This window comes from Phyllobates terribilis, unplaced genomic scaffold (genome assembly GCF_046119375.1).
Source record: "Phyllobates terribilis strain yellow unplaced genomic scaffold, ASM4611937v1 Scaffold_11__3_contigs__length_659146591, whole genome shotgun sequence".
NCBI lineage: Eukaryota > Metazoa > Chordata > Amphibia > Anura > Dendrobatidae > Phyllobates > Phyllobates terribilis.
This window is the reverse complement of record NW_027362771.1, coordinates 131,454,286-131,470,136: the sequence shown is the minus strand read 5'-3', so window position 1 is coordinate 131,470,136 and position 15,851 is coordinate 131,454,286. Positions and strand designations below refer to the sequence as shown.

The 15,851-nt window shown below is 48.8% G+C and overlaps 1 protein-coding gene across 1 annotated transcript in view; it reads left to right on the top strand.

Moving 5' to 3' along the window:
• Positions 1 to 15,851, top strand: part of LOC141165026 (uncharacterized) — a 105,882-nt gene that overhangs the window by 60,364 nt on the left and 29,667 nt on the right. Inside the window, exon 8 of the mRNA XM_073650677.1 lies at positions 9,501 to 9,597. Within this exon, the coding sequence (XP_073506778.1) occupies positions 9,501 to 9,597 (97 nt within the window). The remainder of the gene's footprint in view (positions 1 to 9,500; positions 9,598 to 15,851) is intronic.

Here is a 15,851-nt window from a genome sequence, read left to right as displayed (position 1 = left end):
AGTTCCAACAGAGCCCTCTATCTCCACCAAGTCACTGGCCTGGTCGCAGGGCCGAGTGCCCCCGGGCGCCGCCGTCTCCACAGTGCCCTTTACCTGTAGAGCGCCACCGGCCTGGTCGCAAGGCCTGGTGAATCCGGGCGGCGCTACTACCATCGCGCCCTCAACCTCCACCGTGCTACCCTTGGGTGAAGACCTGTTCGCCCAGCACACTTGCCCGGATGGGCAGCCCTTTGAGTGGCCACCGGAGTACCTCCATCCCCGACTCCGGAAGGAAAGGCCTCTGTGTGAGCCCCTGATTCCGGCTCCGGCGCCCGCCAAGATCACCCCGCTCCCGTTGGAGGAGGCCCAATTCGAATGGGACCCCACCGGAGAAAACCTCATTGGGTTCACCCACGAGACCCGGGCGGCCGCAGCCCAGCGAGCAGAGTGCTGCCGGCAACAGCTGGAGGTCTTCGACCGGGAACGGCGAGAGAGGCGGGTCCGCGAGGAGCGGCTGCAAGTACAGAGTGCGGAACAGAAAAGCCGGACCAGACGAAACCCCCGTGCAGCCCACGGTCCCCGCGCCACCGGGACCATAATCAAGTTTCAACTGCAGCACGGTTGGGGTTTTATCCGGGACCACAGAACCCCCGGCGACGTCTTTGTCACCCGCAGGGACATCGAGAGCCATCTGCCGGAGGGACACAGAGGACGTAATCTTTACCTGGGTAATGAGGTCACCTTCACCCGGCATCAATGTGCCAAAGGTCCATATGCTCTCCATGTGCACAGATTGACTGAGGAAGAGCTGCGGTTTGAGGAAGGACAAGAGGACCCGGACGGGTTTGAAGACTACCCGCGGGAAGGAGCAGGAGGATGCCGTTACTAAAGTACGGTACAGTGAAGCTGTAAATAGTTACCCGTAAGGGTACAAGAACTGTTACCAGTAAAGTATAGTCCCTGTTGGGACCAGCAAACTGTTACCCGTGTGTCCCTATCCCTTAACAGGCTGAGGACTGTGAGCAGCCATTCCTTATCCCCACTGACCGAGGACTGAGAGCGGTCGTTCTTTCCCTCTACCTGGCCGAGGACTGAGAGCGGCCATACCCTTGTAAATAGTTGCGCTTCCTAAGGCGCCCCCTACCGGTTTTATAGGAGGATTACTGTTTTCCTCCCAGTGACTGTGGCACTTTACCTGGTCACAAGTGCACAGTGGCCAGAAGCTCAAGAACATTTTATATAAAAGAGTTTTATATGAAAAAGTTTATATTGCTAGAATCTGATAATGTTTATAATGTTTTATATGTTGGTGTATGTTTTAAAAAGTTTGTATGTTTTGGTATGTTTTATTCTTTTACAGCCCGAGGACGTGCTGTGATTTACCAGGGGGGAACGTAGCACCCTGAGGACTCGGCTGCTACAGGGGTATTGCACCTCAAACCAGAGGTGTGGTATTCCACTCCCGGGTAAGGATGGAGTGTGGGACTGAGCTTAGTAGGCTGCATGCACTACATACATCCCATTTCCGGGGGACAGAACTACGGTACTCCCACCAAGTAGATGTGCAGGTACGACAGCGTCTGTCCCTGGCTGGAGTGGGAGGGGGGGTGGAACATCCCAGTAGTGTAGGGGCAGATAGGGGAGGGGCTCTGGGCATAGAGATAGGAGCCCATTGGGTGCTGGTCACCTGGGCTCACACATAGAGGGAGTATATATGGTGGACACCATCTAGAGATAGAGTCAGTCTGTCAGGAGAGTGCTGAGGAGGAGTTCAGCCAGGAGGGCTGACAAGGAGCTGTGGCTCCGGCTGGGCCCAGCTCCAGGGCCAGGCCTGAAGCAGAGAGGAAGAAGAAAGGCCCAGAGGCATGAGACCAAGAGGGAACCCTGAGATCCCAGGAGTGAGCTAAAAAGGGTGAAGGGTTGGCAGAAGAGGGCACCGGATCCCAAGCTGGCGGAGGCAAAAGTAACCCTTAACCAGGAACCGGAGGTCGTGGTGAAGTTTTGCCACGACCCTCACCACATCCACCAGGAAGGTACACCAAGAGTAGGGTCAGGAAAGCCAGAGAAGGTTTTACCATAGAAGGCCCAAGGGAACCGGACAAAGGTGGATCCCTGGTGGGGACGGCCAGGAGAAAGAGAGTGAGAGGGAAGCTCAGGACCACGCTCCGGAACTGCCTGGGGGTTAGCCGAGTCCCGCACCTGGTGGATGCAGCACGGCTCGGGTGGTCACTCAAGGCCAGAGTGACTGAAGGAACACCTGTGAGTAAAAACCCTGAAACTGCATCTCACGTCTCTGACTCTCCTTTCTGCACTATCACTACCCCCATCATCCGCACCAGCTGCCCTGAGGCCATACCCCTCCCGTTGGGGGTTATACCACCATTGCTGCACACATACTACCGGCCTCAGCGGACTGTTCTGCAGCGGCGGCCTTGTGTCCGCAAATCAACGGGTGGCGTAGTCGACACAGAAACAACATCTACCAAGACTGCCACACACTTAGTTTGACACCCTGGGCACGGACCGGGTCACCGCCACAAGGACTACTACCCCCATCCAGATCCGGCTCCGGGTATCCCTTGAACATGGCCCAGGGGGCGCGTCACTTGTCTAGTTCCCGTTCGTCCTGCCCGTCCTTCTCCTACCCCAGCCAATCTGCCCGGTCTTCCGGTTCCCTATTGGTCTTATGCGGATGTCTTCAATAAAAAAGAGGCAGAGACTTTACCTCCTCATAGACCATACGACTGCCCAATCAACCTGATGCCCGGCTCTACTCCTCCCCGTGGGCGAATCTACCCTTTGTCCGCTGCTGAAACCCGGTCCATGTCTGAATATATTGAGGAGAACCTGGCCCGGGGATTTATCCAGAAATCTACCTCCCCGGCGGGAGCAGGCTTCTTCTTTGTCAAAAAGAAGGACGGCTCACTCCGTCCATGCATAGACTATAGAGGCCTAAACCAGATTACTGTGAAGAATAAATACCCCCTTCCGCTTATTCCTGAATTATTTGACCATCTGAGGGGGGCTAGAATCTTCACCAAACTGGATCTCCGTGGGGCGTATAACCTGGTCCGTATCCGTCAGGGGGATGAGTGGAAGACGGCATTCAATACCCGGGGCGGCCACTATGAGTACCTTGTGATGCCCTTCGGTCTCTGTAACGCTCCTGCCGTCTTTCAAGAGTTGGTCAATGACATCTTCCGTGATCTTCTCTACTCCTGCGTGGTGGTGTACCTGGACGATATCTTGGTCTTCTCTCCGGATCTTCCTACTCACTGGAGGGACGTTCGTCAGGTCCTGCTCAGGCTCAGGCAGAACCACCTCTACGCTAAATATGAGAAGTGCATCTTTGAGCAGACCTCTCTTCCATTTCTGGGCTACATAATCTCTCAGACAGGTCTACAAATGGATCCTGAGAAACTGTCTGCCATCCAGAAGTGGCCCTGACCAGAGGGGTTGAAGGCTATTCAGCGGTTCCTGGGCTTCGCCAACTATTACCGTCTGTTCATACCGCACTTCTCTTCCCGGACCGCCCCTATCTCTGCTCTCACCCGTAAAGGTACGAACCCCAGAGAATGGCCGCCCGAAGCAGAGGAGGCATTTCTTTCCTTAAAACAGGCCTTCCTCTCCGCCTCGGTGCTGCATCGTCCGGACGGCAACAAACAATTCTTCCTAGAAGTTGACGCCTCCTCCTCCGGAGCTGGGGCGGTACTAACCCAAAAATCTTCTTCCGGAAGAAAGGTAACCTGCAGCTTTTTCTCCAAACTTTTCTCCTCTTCTGAGCGCAATTATTCTATAGGAGACCGAGAATTGTTGGCCATTAAGATGGCACTGGAGGAGTGGCGTTACCTGCTCGAGGGGGCTCTCCACCCGGTAATAATTTACACTGACCACAAGAACTTGGCATATCTCCAGAGCGCCCAGAGACTTAACCCGCGCCAAGCCCGGTGGTCTTTGTTTTTTGCCCGCTTTGATTTCATTCTTCATTTTCGTCCGGCTGACAAAAACATCAAAGTTGACGCCCTGTCCCGATCCTTTCTGGTGTCTGATCTTGAGGAGGAGCCTAAACACATCATCGATCCCGCCAGAGTAATGCAGGTAGCCCCCGTGGGCCTAAATCGTCTCCCTCCCGGTAAGACGTTCGTAACGGACTCCGATCGGGAGAAGATTCTACACTGGGGTCACTCGTCTAAGCTAGCTGGGCACGCCGGTCAGAAAAAGACCCTCCAGCTTATTACCCGGCACTACTGGTGGCCTACCCTGCACAAGGATGTAATTGACTTTGTTTCTGCCTGTGTGTCCTGCGCCCGCAACAAAGTACCGAGACACCTGACTGCCGGCCGCCTTCTTCCTCTGCCTGTGCCTGCTGCCCCGTGGCAACATATAGCTATGGACTTCATAACAGATCTCCCCGTCTCTGCCGGTTGTACGGTCATTTGGGTGGTCGCTGACCGCTTTTCCAAAATGGCTCATTTTATTCCCCTGCCAGGCCTCCCGTCTGCTCCCGAGCTAGCTAAAGACTTTATCTGCCACATCTTCCGTCTCCATGGTCTCCATCGTGTCGGATCGTGGGGTTCAGTTCACCTCACGCTTCTGGAGAGCCACATGTAAACTGCTCGACGTCACCCTGGACTTCTCCTCCGCTTACCACCCACAGTCCAATGGTCAAGTGGAGCGGATCAATCAGAATTTGACCAGTTACCTCCGGCACTTCGTTAATGCCCACCATTCAGACTGGGTGGATCTCCTACCATGGGCCGAGTTCTCTTACAACAATTACGAGAGCGAATCTTCTTCTAAATCCCCGTTTTTTGTAGTCTTCGGTCAGCATCCTCGGATCCCTTTTCCTGTCTCCACCTCTGTGGACAACCCGGCCGCGGAATCTCTCGTTAGCAAATTTTCCTCCATTTGGGAGAGTACCCGATCCGCACTCCTTCAGTCGTCCGAGCGGATGAAGAGACACGCCGACAAAAAACGCCTGGATTCCCCACAATTTCGTCCCGGAGATAAAGTCTGGCTCTCATCCAAATATGTCCGGCTCAAGATTCCTTCCTATAAGTTAGCGCCTCGGTTCATCGGCCCACTGGAGGTTATCAAACAGATCAACCCGGTGGCCTATAAATTGAAACTCCCGGCCAACTTACGGATCCCTAACTCCTTCCATGTATCTCTTCTCAAACCCGTGGTACTTAACTCCTTTTCCAAGTCTACAGGTACGCCTCCTGCTCCGGTTTCTGCTGAAGACGAGTTTGAGGTAGAGAACATTCTGGCCACCAAAAGGGTAAGAGGAAAAACCTTTTTTCTAGTGGATTGGAAGGGGTTTGGTCCTGAGGAGAGAACATGGGAGCCCCGGGAGAACATCCATGCCCCTCTCATCCTTGCTAAATTTCTGTCTGGCCTAAAAAAGGGGGGGCCTAAAGGGGGGGGTACTGTAGCGTCGGCGTCCCTGCCTCCTGCTAGGCAGGGACGCTGTTCACCTCACCTCTCTGCTCCGTGCCCGGCGGCTTCCTCCCGCTCTGCTTGCAGCGCCTGCTCTCCCCCGGTCACTGTGCTTAGGGCGCGCTCCCCCTCTCTTAAAGGGGCCGCGCGCGTCGCCCTAAGGAGTCCCCGGCCAATGGCCGGAGGATCCCTCCATATATAAGGCACCTCCTCCAAAATGGAGGTGCCCGAGCAATGTTGTTGCACTGTTCACTACTCTGCTTCAGCCCTCAGGTCCCGTTTCCAGTTACCTGCCAGTTTCCTGCCAGTTTGCTGTCTGATTCCTGCCTGTTATCCGCTTACCCATTTGCTAGCCTGAGGTCCGACGGTCTGCCTTCCGACTCCTGTCAGTCTGTCTATGGACCAGCTAACCCGCTCACCTGGGAGCGCTCATCTGCTACCTGCCTGTTAGCCTACCTGGAGGCTCCGCCATCACGTGCTGTGACCACCTGCCAGTCCAGAGACTCTTGCCCGCTCACCTGGGAGCGCTCATCTGCTACCTGCCTGTTAGCCTACCTGGAGGCTCCGCCGTCACGTGCTGTGACCACCTGCCAGTCCAGAGACTCTTGCCCACTCACCTGGGAGCGCTCATCTGCTACCTGCCTGTTAGCCTACCTGGAGGCTCTGCCGTCCCGTGCCGTGACCACCTGCCAGTCCAGAGACTCTTGCCCGCTCACCTGGGAGCGCTCATCTGCTACCTGCCTGTTAGCCTACCTGGAGGCTCCGCCGTCACATGCTGTGACCACCTGCCAGTCCAGAGACTCTTGCCCGCTCACCTGGGAGCGCTCATCTGCTACCTGCCTGTTAGCCTACCTGTCGGCTCCGCCGTCACGTGCCGTGACCACCTGCCAGTCCAGAGACTCTTGCCCGCTCACCTGGGAGCGCTCATCTGCTACCTGCCTGTTAGCCTACCTGGAGGCTCCGCCGTCACATGCTGTGACCACCTGCTTATCCAGAGACTCTCGCCTGCTCACCTGGGAGCGCTCATCTGCTACCTGCCTGTTAGCCTAACTGGAGGCTCCGCCGTCACGTGCCGTGACCACCTGCCAGTCCAGAAACTCTTGCCCGCTCACCTGGGAGCGCTCATCTGCTACCTGCCTGTTAGCCTACCTGGAGGCTCCGCCGTCACATGCTGTGACCACCTGCTTATCCAGAGACTCTCGCCTGCTCACCTGGGAGCACTCATCTGCCATCTGCCTTCTAGCCTACCTGGAGGCTCAGCCGTCACAGGTCGTACCTGCCCGTTTACCCAGAGACTGTCCCGGTCACTTGCTGTGACCTCCTGCCCGTTTACCCAGAGACTGTCCCGGTCACTTGCCGTGACCTCCTGCCCGTTTACCCAGAGACTGTCCCGGTCACTTGCTGTGACCTCCTGCCCGTTTACCCAGAGACTGTTCCGGTCACTTGCCGTGACCTCCTGCCCGTTTACCCAGAGACTGTCCCGGTCACTTGCTGTGACCTCCTGCCCGTTTACCCAGAGACTGTCCCGGTCACTTGCCGTGACCTCCTGCCCGTTTACCCAGAGACTGTCCCGGTCACCTGCTGTGACTGCCTGCCTGTCTTCCCTGGTCACCACCCGCTTCCTTACAAGGACCGCCCCCTTGTATAAGTTGCTCAGAGGTTCCGCCTCCCAGACCCGTTACACTAGGGTGGGAAATGCAGCAGCTACTGGTAAATTTCCCCATCCTCGTATGTGTGGCCCCCTCAATCCCACAATCCCTGGTATGTGTGGCCCCCACAATCCCTGGTATGTGTAGCCTCCTCAATCCCCCAATCCCTGGTATGTGTGGCCCCCACAATCCCTAGTATGTGTGGCCCCCATAATCGCTGGTACGTGTGGCCCCCTCAATCCCACAATCCCTGGTACGTGTGGCCTCCTCAATCCCACAATCCCTGATACGTGTGGCCTCCTCAATCCCACAATCCCTGGTACGTGTGGCCTCCTCATTCCCCCAATCCTGGTACGTGTGGCCTCCTCAATCCCCCAATCCCTGGCATGTGTGGCCTCCTCAATCCCCCAATCCTTGGCATGTGTGGCCTCCTCAATCCCCCAATCCTTGGCATGTGTGGCCTCCTCTATCCCCCAATCCCTGGCATGTGTGGCTCCTGGTATGTGTGGCATCCTCAATCCCCAAATCCTGGTATGTGTGGCCTCCTCAATCCCCAAATCCTGGTATGTGTGGCCTCCTCAATCCCCCAATCCTGGTATGTGTGGCCTCCTCAATCCCCCAATCCTGGTATGTATGGCCTCCTCAATCCCCCAATCCTGGTATGTGTGGCCTCCTCAATCCCCAAATCCTGGTATGTGTGGCCTCCTCAATCCCCCATTCCTGGTATGTGTGGCCTCCTCAATCCCCCATTCCTGGTATGCGTGGCCTCCTCAATCCAAGTATCCTGGTATGCGTGGCCTCCTCAATCCAAGTATCCTGGTATGTGTGGCCTCCTCAATCCCCCAATCCTGGTACGTGTGGCCTCCTCAATCCCCCAATCCTGGTACGTGTGGCCTCCTCAATCCCTGGCATGTGTGGCCTCCTCAATCCCCCAATCCCTGGCATGTGTGGCCTCCTCTATCCCCCAATCCCTGGCATGTGTGGCTCCTAGTATGTGTGGCCTCCTCAATCCCCAAATCCTGGTATGTGTGGCCTCCTCAATCCCTAAATCCTGGTATGTGTGGCCTCCTCAATCCCCCAATCCTGGTATGTGTGGCCTCCTCAATCCCCCAATCCTGGTATGTGTGGCCTCCTCAATCCCCAAATCCTGGTATGTGTGGCCTCCTCAATCCCCCATTCCTGGTATGTGTGGCCTCCTCAATCCCCCATTCCTGGCATGTGTGGCCTCCTCAATCCCCCATTCCTGGTATGTGTGGCCTCCTCATTCCCCCATTCCTGGTATGTGTGGCCTCCTGAATCCAAGTATCCTGGTATGCGTGGCCTCCTCAATCCCTCAATCACTGCACACATAAAACAATAAACACTTATACTCACCTTCCTTCCTCACCTCTGCTCCAGCGCTGAGTCCTGTCTGCAGCAGCTCATGTCGGCATCTGAGCTGCGCGCGCTCTCAGAAGCCGAGGTGAGCTGCTGCTGCTGGCACATTCACTCCTCTCCACGCCGAGACTATGGGCGTTGAGAAGCGTGAATATGCTTTCTCTTTAGCGGCGGGCACTGACAGCAGGAGCCGGGGCTCAGCGCTCCTCCATGCCGCTACTAAAGAGAATGAATATTCCATCTTCTCCACGCCCATGGGATTGGAGAAGAGGGAATATTCATGTCCCTTTAGCAGCGGGCACACGTGGTAGCTGCAGCAGCGGCTACTGTGTGTGCTCCGCTCCTGCACTGCCGCAACCCGCTCCTCTGCCGCCGCAACCTTCTACTCACGTATGCTCCTCGTTCCCACGCTGCTTGGGGCCCTCACGGGCCCCCTCCGGCCACGGGCCCCATAGCAGTGGCGTGGTCTGCCGCCATTGGCGGTACGCCACTGCTGGGAGTTGTACTTTTCTTTTCATCTGGGAGGCCATCGTTCCCCAACACATAGAAATTGGAAAAAAAAATCTTTCTCTCTATGTTCCTATTTTATTTTTTGATGTTTTTTTATCGGCAGCTTGCTCTCAGCAACACTTTCAGACCCCTTTTCTGATTTTGGGTGGAATCACAAGGTGAAATCGTGGTGCAAAGAATGTAGCAAATGAGACGACAATAAAGATATAACCTGTGCATAAATTGATAGGAGGAGGGAACAGAGAAGGGCATCACCATTAGGGGAAACACACCTGTTGGCTCAGGGGCCCACCATGAGATTCACCGACTTCCCTGAAGCCAGTCCAAGCTTGGCTACATTAGCAATATTTGTTTGGATATACTAAAAAAAGAAAAATCTATTCTAAAACGTACCAATGTGTTTTTACAGTTCACTCAAAATTGTACACTGTATTAATATATGTGTGTTGAGCATATGTATGTTTAGCAATACTGTTCCATACATCTGACAGCATTTTGTGCACTTGTATTTCAGCATTTTTGACATGTGATTTCCTGTCTTTTTAGCTTTTGATTGAATGGGGTAGCCGTCTATGGGACCAAAACAATAGTCAGCTTTCTTCTTCTTCTACTTCAAAATACAATCTTAAAGAGTTTTGTAAAGGTAAAGTATAAGTAGAGAAACTTAGCAGATGTAAATCACCTCTATATACTGTATGTTAAAGCTCTAATTTACTATGCAGTCATGGCCAAAAGTTTTGAGACTGACACAAATTTTGGTTATCGTAAAGTTTGCTGCTTTAGTATTTTTCAATCTTTTGATCTTTTAGTCAGATGTTTTTATGGTTACTGAAGTACAATTATCAGTAGTTCATAAGGTTTTACACTTTTATTGACAAATTAGAGATGAGAGAGAGACTTTTGCACCCCCATAGCCCTTACTATGACGTTTTACAGCAGAAAGGTTCGGGTCCCCATTGACTTCTATGGGGTTCATATTCAAGTTCTGGTAGAGTTCTGGTACCCGAACCAAACTTTGGACTAAAGTTCACTCAAACCTGATGAACCCGAACATCCCTACTCAATATGTACAGTGTTGACCCTTATTTTTCAAGACGTCTGGGTCAAATCCTGACTGATGGCATTCTTGCTTGGAGTTTATCACAATTTCTGTGTTTCTGTGGATTTTGAATGCAGGATCTGAATGGGATTGACAACTGGGGTGTTTCCTGGCCATGAACCCAAAATTTCTATATTTTTTTTCATCAATACACTTATCAGTTTTTCCTTCTGACATGGTGCTCCATGATGCTGGAAAAAGCTTTGCTCAACACCAAATTGCTCCTCGGTGGTTGTGAGAAATTGCTCTTGGAGGATGCTTAGATACTGTTCTTTATTTTCTTTGATGAAGCTTTCATTAGACTTTTTGGGATTTCTTGAAGAATGATTGTACAGAGAAGAAAAGGTGAGTACTACCATAAGTCCTGCGTCATGCCAACAGTAACGCATCCTGAGACCATTCATGTCCAGTTGCTTTTCGTCCAAGGGAATGGGCTCACTCACAATTTTGCCTAAGAACACTGTCATGAATAGAAAATGGTAACATCCTCCAAGAGCAACTTCTCCAAACATTCCAGGAGCAATTTGGTGATGAGCAATGCTTTTTCCAGCAAGATGGAGCACCATGTCACAAGGCAAAAGTGATAACTATGTGGCTCAGTGAACAAATCTCTGTGGTCAATTCTCAAATCTGTGGTCAATCCTCAAAAAGCGGGTGAACAAACAAAAACACAGACATTGTAATAAACTCCAAGCACTGATTAGACAAGAATGGGATGTCATTAGTCAGGATTTGGCCCAGAAGCCGATATTCATCATACTAGGGCGGATGGCAGAAGTCTTGATAAATAAGGGTCAACCCTAAATATTGAGTCTTTTTATTTATTTTACTTTGTACTTCAGTAGCCATAGAGTCATCTGATTAACAGATCTTACAAGTCCTGGAGCAGCAAACTTTGTGATGGCCATGACTGTACTATTTATCTATCTGTCTGTCTATCTGTCTGTCTGTCTATCTATCTATCTATCTATCTATCTATCTATCTATCTATCTATCTATCTATCTATCCCATTCTATTTATCTATCCATCCATCCATCCATCCATCTATCTATAGTGTTTATTTCAATAAGAAAAATCGCCATACTCGTCTAGACCTCAACACACAGCTGTAACTTAGAAAAAACATTTGTCAGTTTTCTTTAAAAATCTATTTTAAGAGAGTACATATCAGAATGTTACATGCCGGTTTTTCTCCAGCGTGGTAACATAACAACCTCTGTTATACAATATATGTCACAGAAAAGACCAGTGTATGCATATTTTGAGCAATATCGCTGTCATTGTTATGTAGATATACAGTAATAGAACCACCTTTCACCTATATAGCGGTGTAAAACATTGCACTACATGCAATATTCATAATACACAAGTTATCAATTCACTAGAAAACAGACATGAAGACAGGAATAAGGAATCAGGATTGTTATACAGAATTGCCTGCCTTATTTTGACACCCCATTTAACCATTCTTCCTACCGTCTCCGCTAGAGTGGCGCACCTATTTACTGTATACGGTGTTTCATTTAATTCAAGGATAGCACAGTATGCCTGATGCTCCCATAGTGCCTCTTGTGCTAGCTGCACACAATAAGGGTCTAACCATTCTTGGCTCTTTAGAAAATTATGGCCCCAATTCATCAAAGTGTTTATGCCAAAAAACTGGTGTAAAACACTTGAAAAAGTAAAAAGAAAATTGTGCAATGTGGAGTTGCGCAAGAATTTTGCAGGTTTTGGTGTTTTCAGACCTGTTTCAAGCAGCTTCACCAAATTGGAGCTGGGCTATGCCGTTCATCAGATTCATCAATACTGGTGATGATTCTTACACCCGATATTTTACTGGAGTTCTAGAGTGAAGTAACAATTCTGGAAAGACACGCGGAGGTGCATGCCACTGAGAAGACACCCCAAATTCATTAAATGCTGTACACCTCTTAATAAATTTCATGCATCTTAATCCTGCGTGCCCTTCAATAATACTGGTGTAAAAAGCGATAGTCTTAGTGAAAAGGCACCAAAGTTCTCTCTGAAACACCGCAGCATTTCAAGTAAGGCCCCATTCAGACATCACTTTTTCGCAGATGAGTGCTATCCATGTTTTTCACAGATCGCACTTGTACCTATGAAAGTTTATTGGCCTGTTCACATGTCCATGACTTATTGTGGGCTGAGTGGCTAATACAAAACTGTGGAGACAAGTCTTATATTAATCCAAGTGTTGGATCAAACTTGGAAATGCAAACCAAGGGGTTTTTCCACCTTCTCCTAATTCACAGTCCGTGAAAAACAATTTTTTTCACAGACTGTGAAATAGAAGGTGGAAAAACTTTTTTTTTCACATATGAGAAAAACTAATGAAAATTGGACCAAACTGTGATGAAACTCAGTCAGTTTTTTTCCATGTACAAGAAAATGAGCTGTCCTTGATTCATTGTTTGGTCAGTGTGAATTACTTGGAAGGTGTTCCCTTTAAATATACAGTCGCTTGCGAAAGTATTCACCCCCTTGGCATTTTTCGTGTTTTGCTACCTCACACCATTTGGTTTTCTTTTTATTGTGAAGCAAGCAACAAATAGGATGAAATAACTGAAAACTATTCACCCTCCTAAAGTCAGTACTTTGTAGAGCCTCCTTTTGTGGCAATTACAGCTGCAAGTCACTTTGGATAAGTCTCATTGAGCTTTTCACATCTTGCCACTGGGATTTTTGCACTTTCCTCAAGGCAAAACTGCTCCAGCTCCTTCAAGTTAGATGGTTTCCTCTGGTGAACAGCAATCTTCAAGTCTGACCACAGATTCTCAATTTGATTAAGGTCTAAGCTTTGACCAGGCCACTCCAAAACATTTACACGTTTCCCCACAAACCACTCGAGTGTTGCTTTAGCAGTATGCTTTGGGTCATTGTCTTGTAAACGCAAAACAAGCCTTACAAGTTATGTGTGTAAGTAAAGATTTTTTTTCTGCCCATTCTTTCATAAAGGCCACCTCTATGAATTGTACGGCTTATTGTGGTTGTATGGACAGATACTCCAATCTCTGATTGGGAACTCTGCAGCTCCTCAAGGGTTACGTTTGGTCTCTGTGCAGCCTCTCTAGTTAAAGCTCTCCTTGCCCAGGCTGATAGTTTTGGTGGGTGGCCCTATTTTGGCAAGTTTATTATGGCACCATGTTCTTTCCATCTGATGATAATGGATTTGATGGTACTCTGGGGGATCATCAGAGATTGGGATTTATTTTATAACCCAACCCTGACTTGTAATTCTCAACAACTTTGTTCCTGACTTGTGTGGAGATCTCCTTGGTCTTCATGGTGTTGTTTGGTTAGTGGTGCCTCTTGCTTAATGGTGTTGCAGCCTCTGTGGCCTTTCAGAAAAGGTGTGTATATATTGACAGACCATGTGACATTTAGACTGCACACAGGTGGACGTCCTGTCACTAAACATGTGACTTATGAAGGTAATTGCTTGCACCAGAAGTTTTTAGGGGCTTCATAGCAAAAGGGGTGAATACATATACACGTGACAATTTTTAGTTATTTTATCCCATAAATGTAATTTTTGCCTATATTTTTCTCACTTCACTTCACCAACTTAAATTATATAATGGTGATGCATCACACATCTGATTACAAAAATATTTAAACACAGGTTGTAATGTAAAAAAAAAAAAAAAAAGCCAAGGGAGGTGAATACTTGAATACAAGCCACTGTATGTCTATTGAGAAATTTGGATCTCTGTGTCAGAAAAACTGACACCTGATTTCTATAAAAATGTATTAAAGACTTCATCAGCTCAGAATTCAGTACCTAAAATGACATGGCGCTAATAGATGAAGTTTTACTTTAAGATGGAGCAAATTATGTCCTATTATTCAAACACTCGCTGATGTACAATGTAAAAGCACTGAATTTGCCTCTTATCAAAAGAGAGTAACCTTTAGACAAGCACATTTATAAAGGATATAAAACATAAACTAAAATTATTAGCCACAAATCAGTTAAAATGTAATACCTATCTCATTTTTCTTCCAGTAACCATAGGCCGTTAATATAAAATAAATGAGCAAAAAAAAACATCTCCTGTGATTTAACATTCAAGTTAAAATATGCATTTAACATTTCAAAATAGCTTCCAGGGACACACAGCTGCTGAGCTAGTGCATCCAACCATGTTCCGCACAAAACTGTCTCCATGGACTGTTACAATTCCCATCATGTCATGTTTACCAAATTTGATTAAAACATACACTTTACATTTTAAATATTTCTAATCAATGTTTATTAAATGTTACTACCTCCTGCTTCCCCGGCTCGAGAGACATCTTACAGCATAGATTCGGAATCTGCTTAAATAGAAATATCCTAATCTAGTGGTAATAATGGATTTATTCTGATTATAGAGCAGACATATTTAATAGCCTGCAGTTTACAGTCTGTAAATAGGATCTGGACTATAGACTTGTATAATGATCTATAGATTGATGGATAAGTAAGGTAAGAGCAGACTATTTTAAGTGATAAAACCCATTTAACACTATTTTGAGAAACTAGTTAATTCCATAAATATATTAAAGGGAATCTATCAGCCGGTTGTTGCTATGTAATCTGGGAGCTGCATGATGTAAGGACAGAGAGCCTAATTCCAGTAATGTATCACATACTGGGCTGCTTGATGTAGCTTTGATAGAATCCCTGTTTTCTATATTGTAGATGTAGCAGTACTCAGAATGCTGAGCCCTTTATACCCCGCCCACACCACTGATTGACAGCTTCCTGTGTACACTGTTAATTGGCATTAAGCTGTCAATCAATGGTGGGAGAAGGGTTACAGATTAGCTGGACTGCCTGCATGTGAGACATAGTCAGGCAGTGATAATCTCTTGCTGATAAAACACTGATTGTATTGAAACTACAGCAAGCTGCAGAGCTAATGACATATCCCTGGAATCAGGCTCTCTACCACAGGGGTTGGATTTGACCGATTCTCACTGGTTTGAGGGAACTGATTGTTCAAATTGCAGCCGGTTCTCTGAACCGACGAGAAGCACCACCTTGAACCACTTTTGCATGCCCGCCGTTTTCAACTATATGTGCGTCCTCTGAAATGTATTGTGGTACAGAAAGCCACCGGCCTCCTACTCTGCAATAGTTAACAGCCACCAACCTATCAAAGGACGGCAGCTGACGTCGCCGGCGTATGACGTCATTGCCATGCTTCTGCCCTTCCACGCGGCACATAGTGCAGGAAGAGGACGCTGCTGGACAGGTAAGAAGAATCTTTTCTTTTGTATTATTTTGTTAAAGAAGAGCGCCAATATGGTGGAAGGACATATGGGACCCAGGATGGGAGAACAGCTAGGGCCAGGATGGTAGTACATATGGGGACCTGGATGGGTGAATATATGGGGACCAGGATGGGAGAACATATGGGACCTAGGATGGGAGAACATATGGGGCTCAGGATGGGAGAACATATGTGTTAGAACTCTCCTGTTAGGTTTTTTCTATTATGCTGGTCACATGACCATTTTTGCCTATTTAATCCTGCTCCACCCTTCTGGCCTTGCTGGACTTCATTGTAATTTCTACTCTTAAGCTAGCCAGATGCTTTGTTACCTTTCTCAGTCAGTTTAGCTAGGTCTTTTGACCTCTATGTTCTATGTTGTTTGTTTGTCTTTTACTGCTACAATTTCTGCTAGGAGGTGTCCATCTTTCTCTCAGTCCCTAGTTCTTGTAGGGATCCCTCCCTCACATCTATAGGTCTTCGTTCAGACTAGCTGAGGACTTTAGCGGGTCTGATCG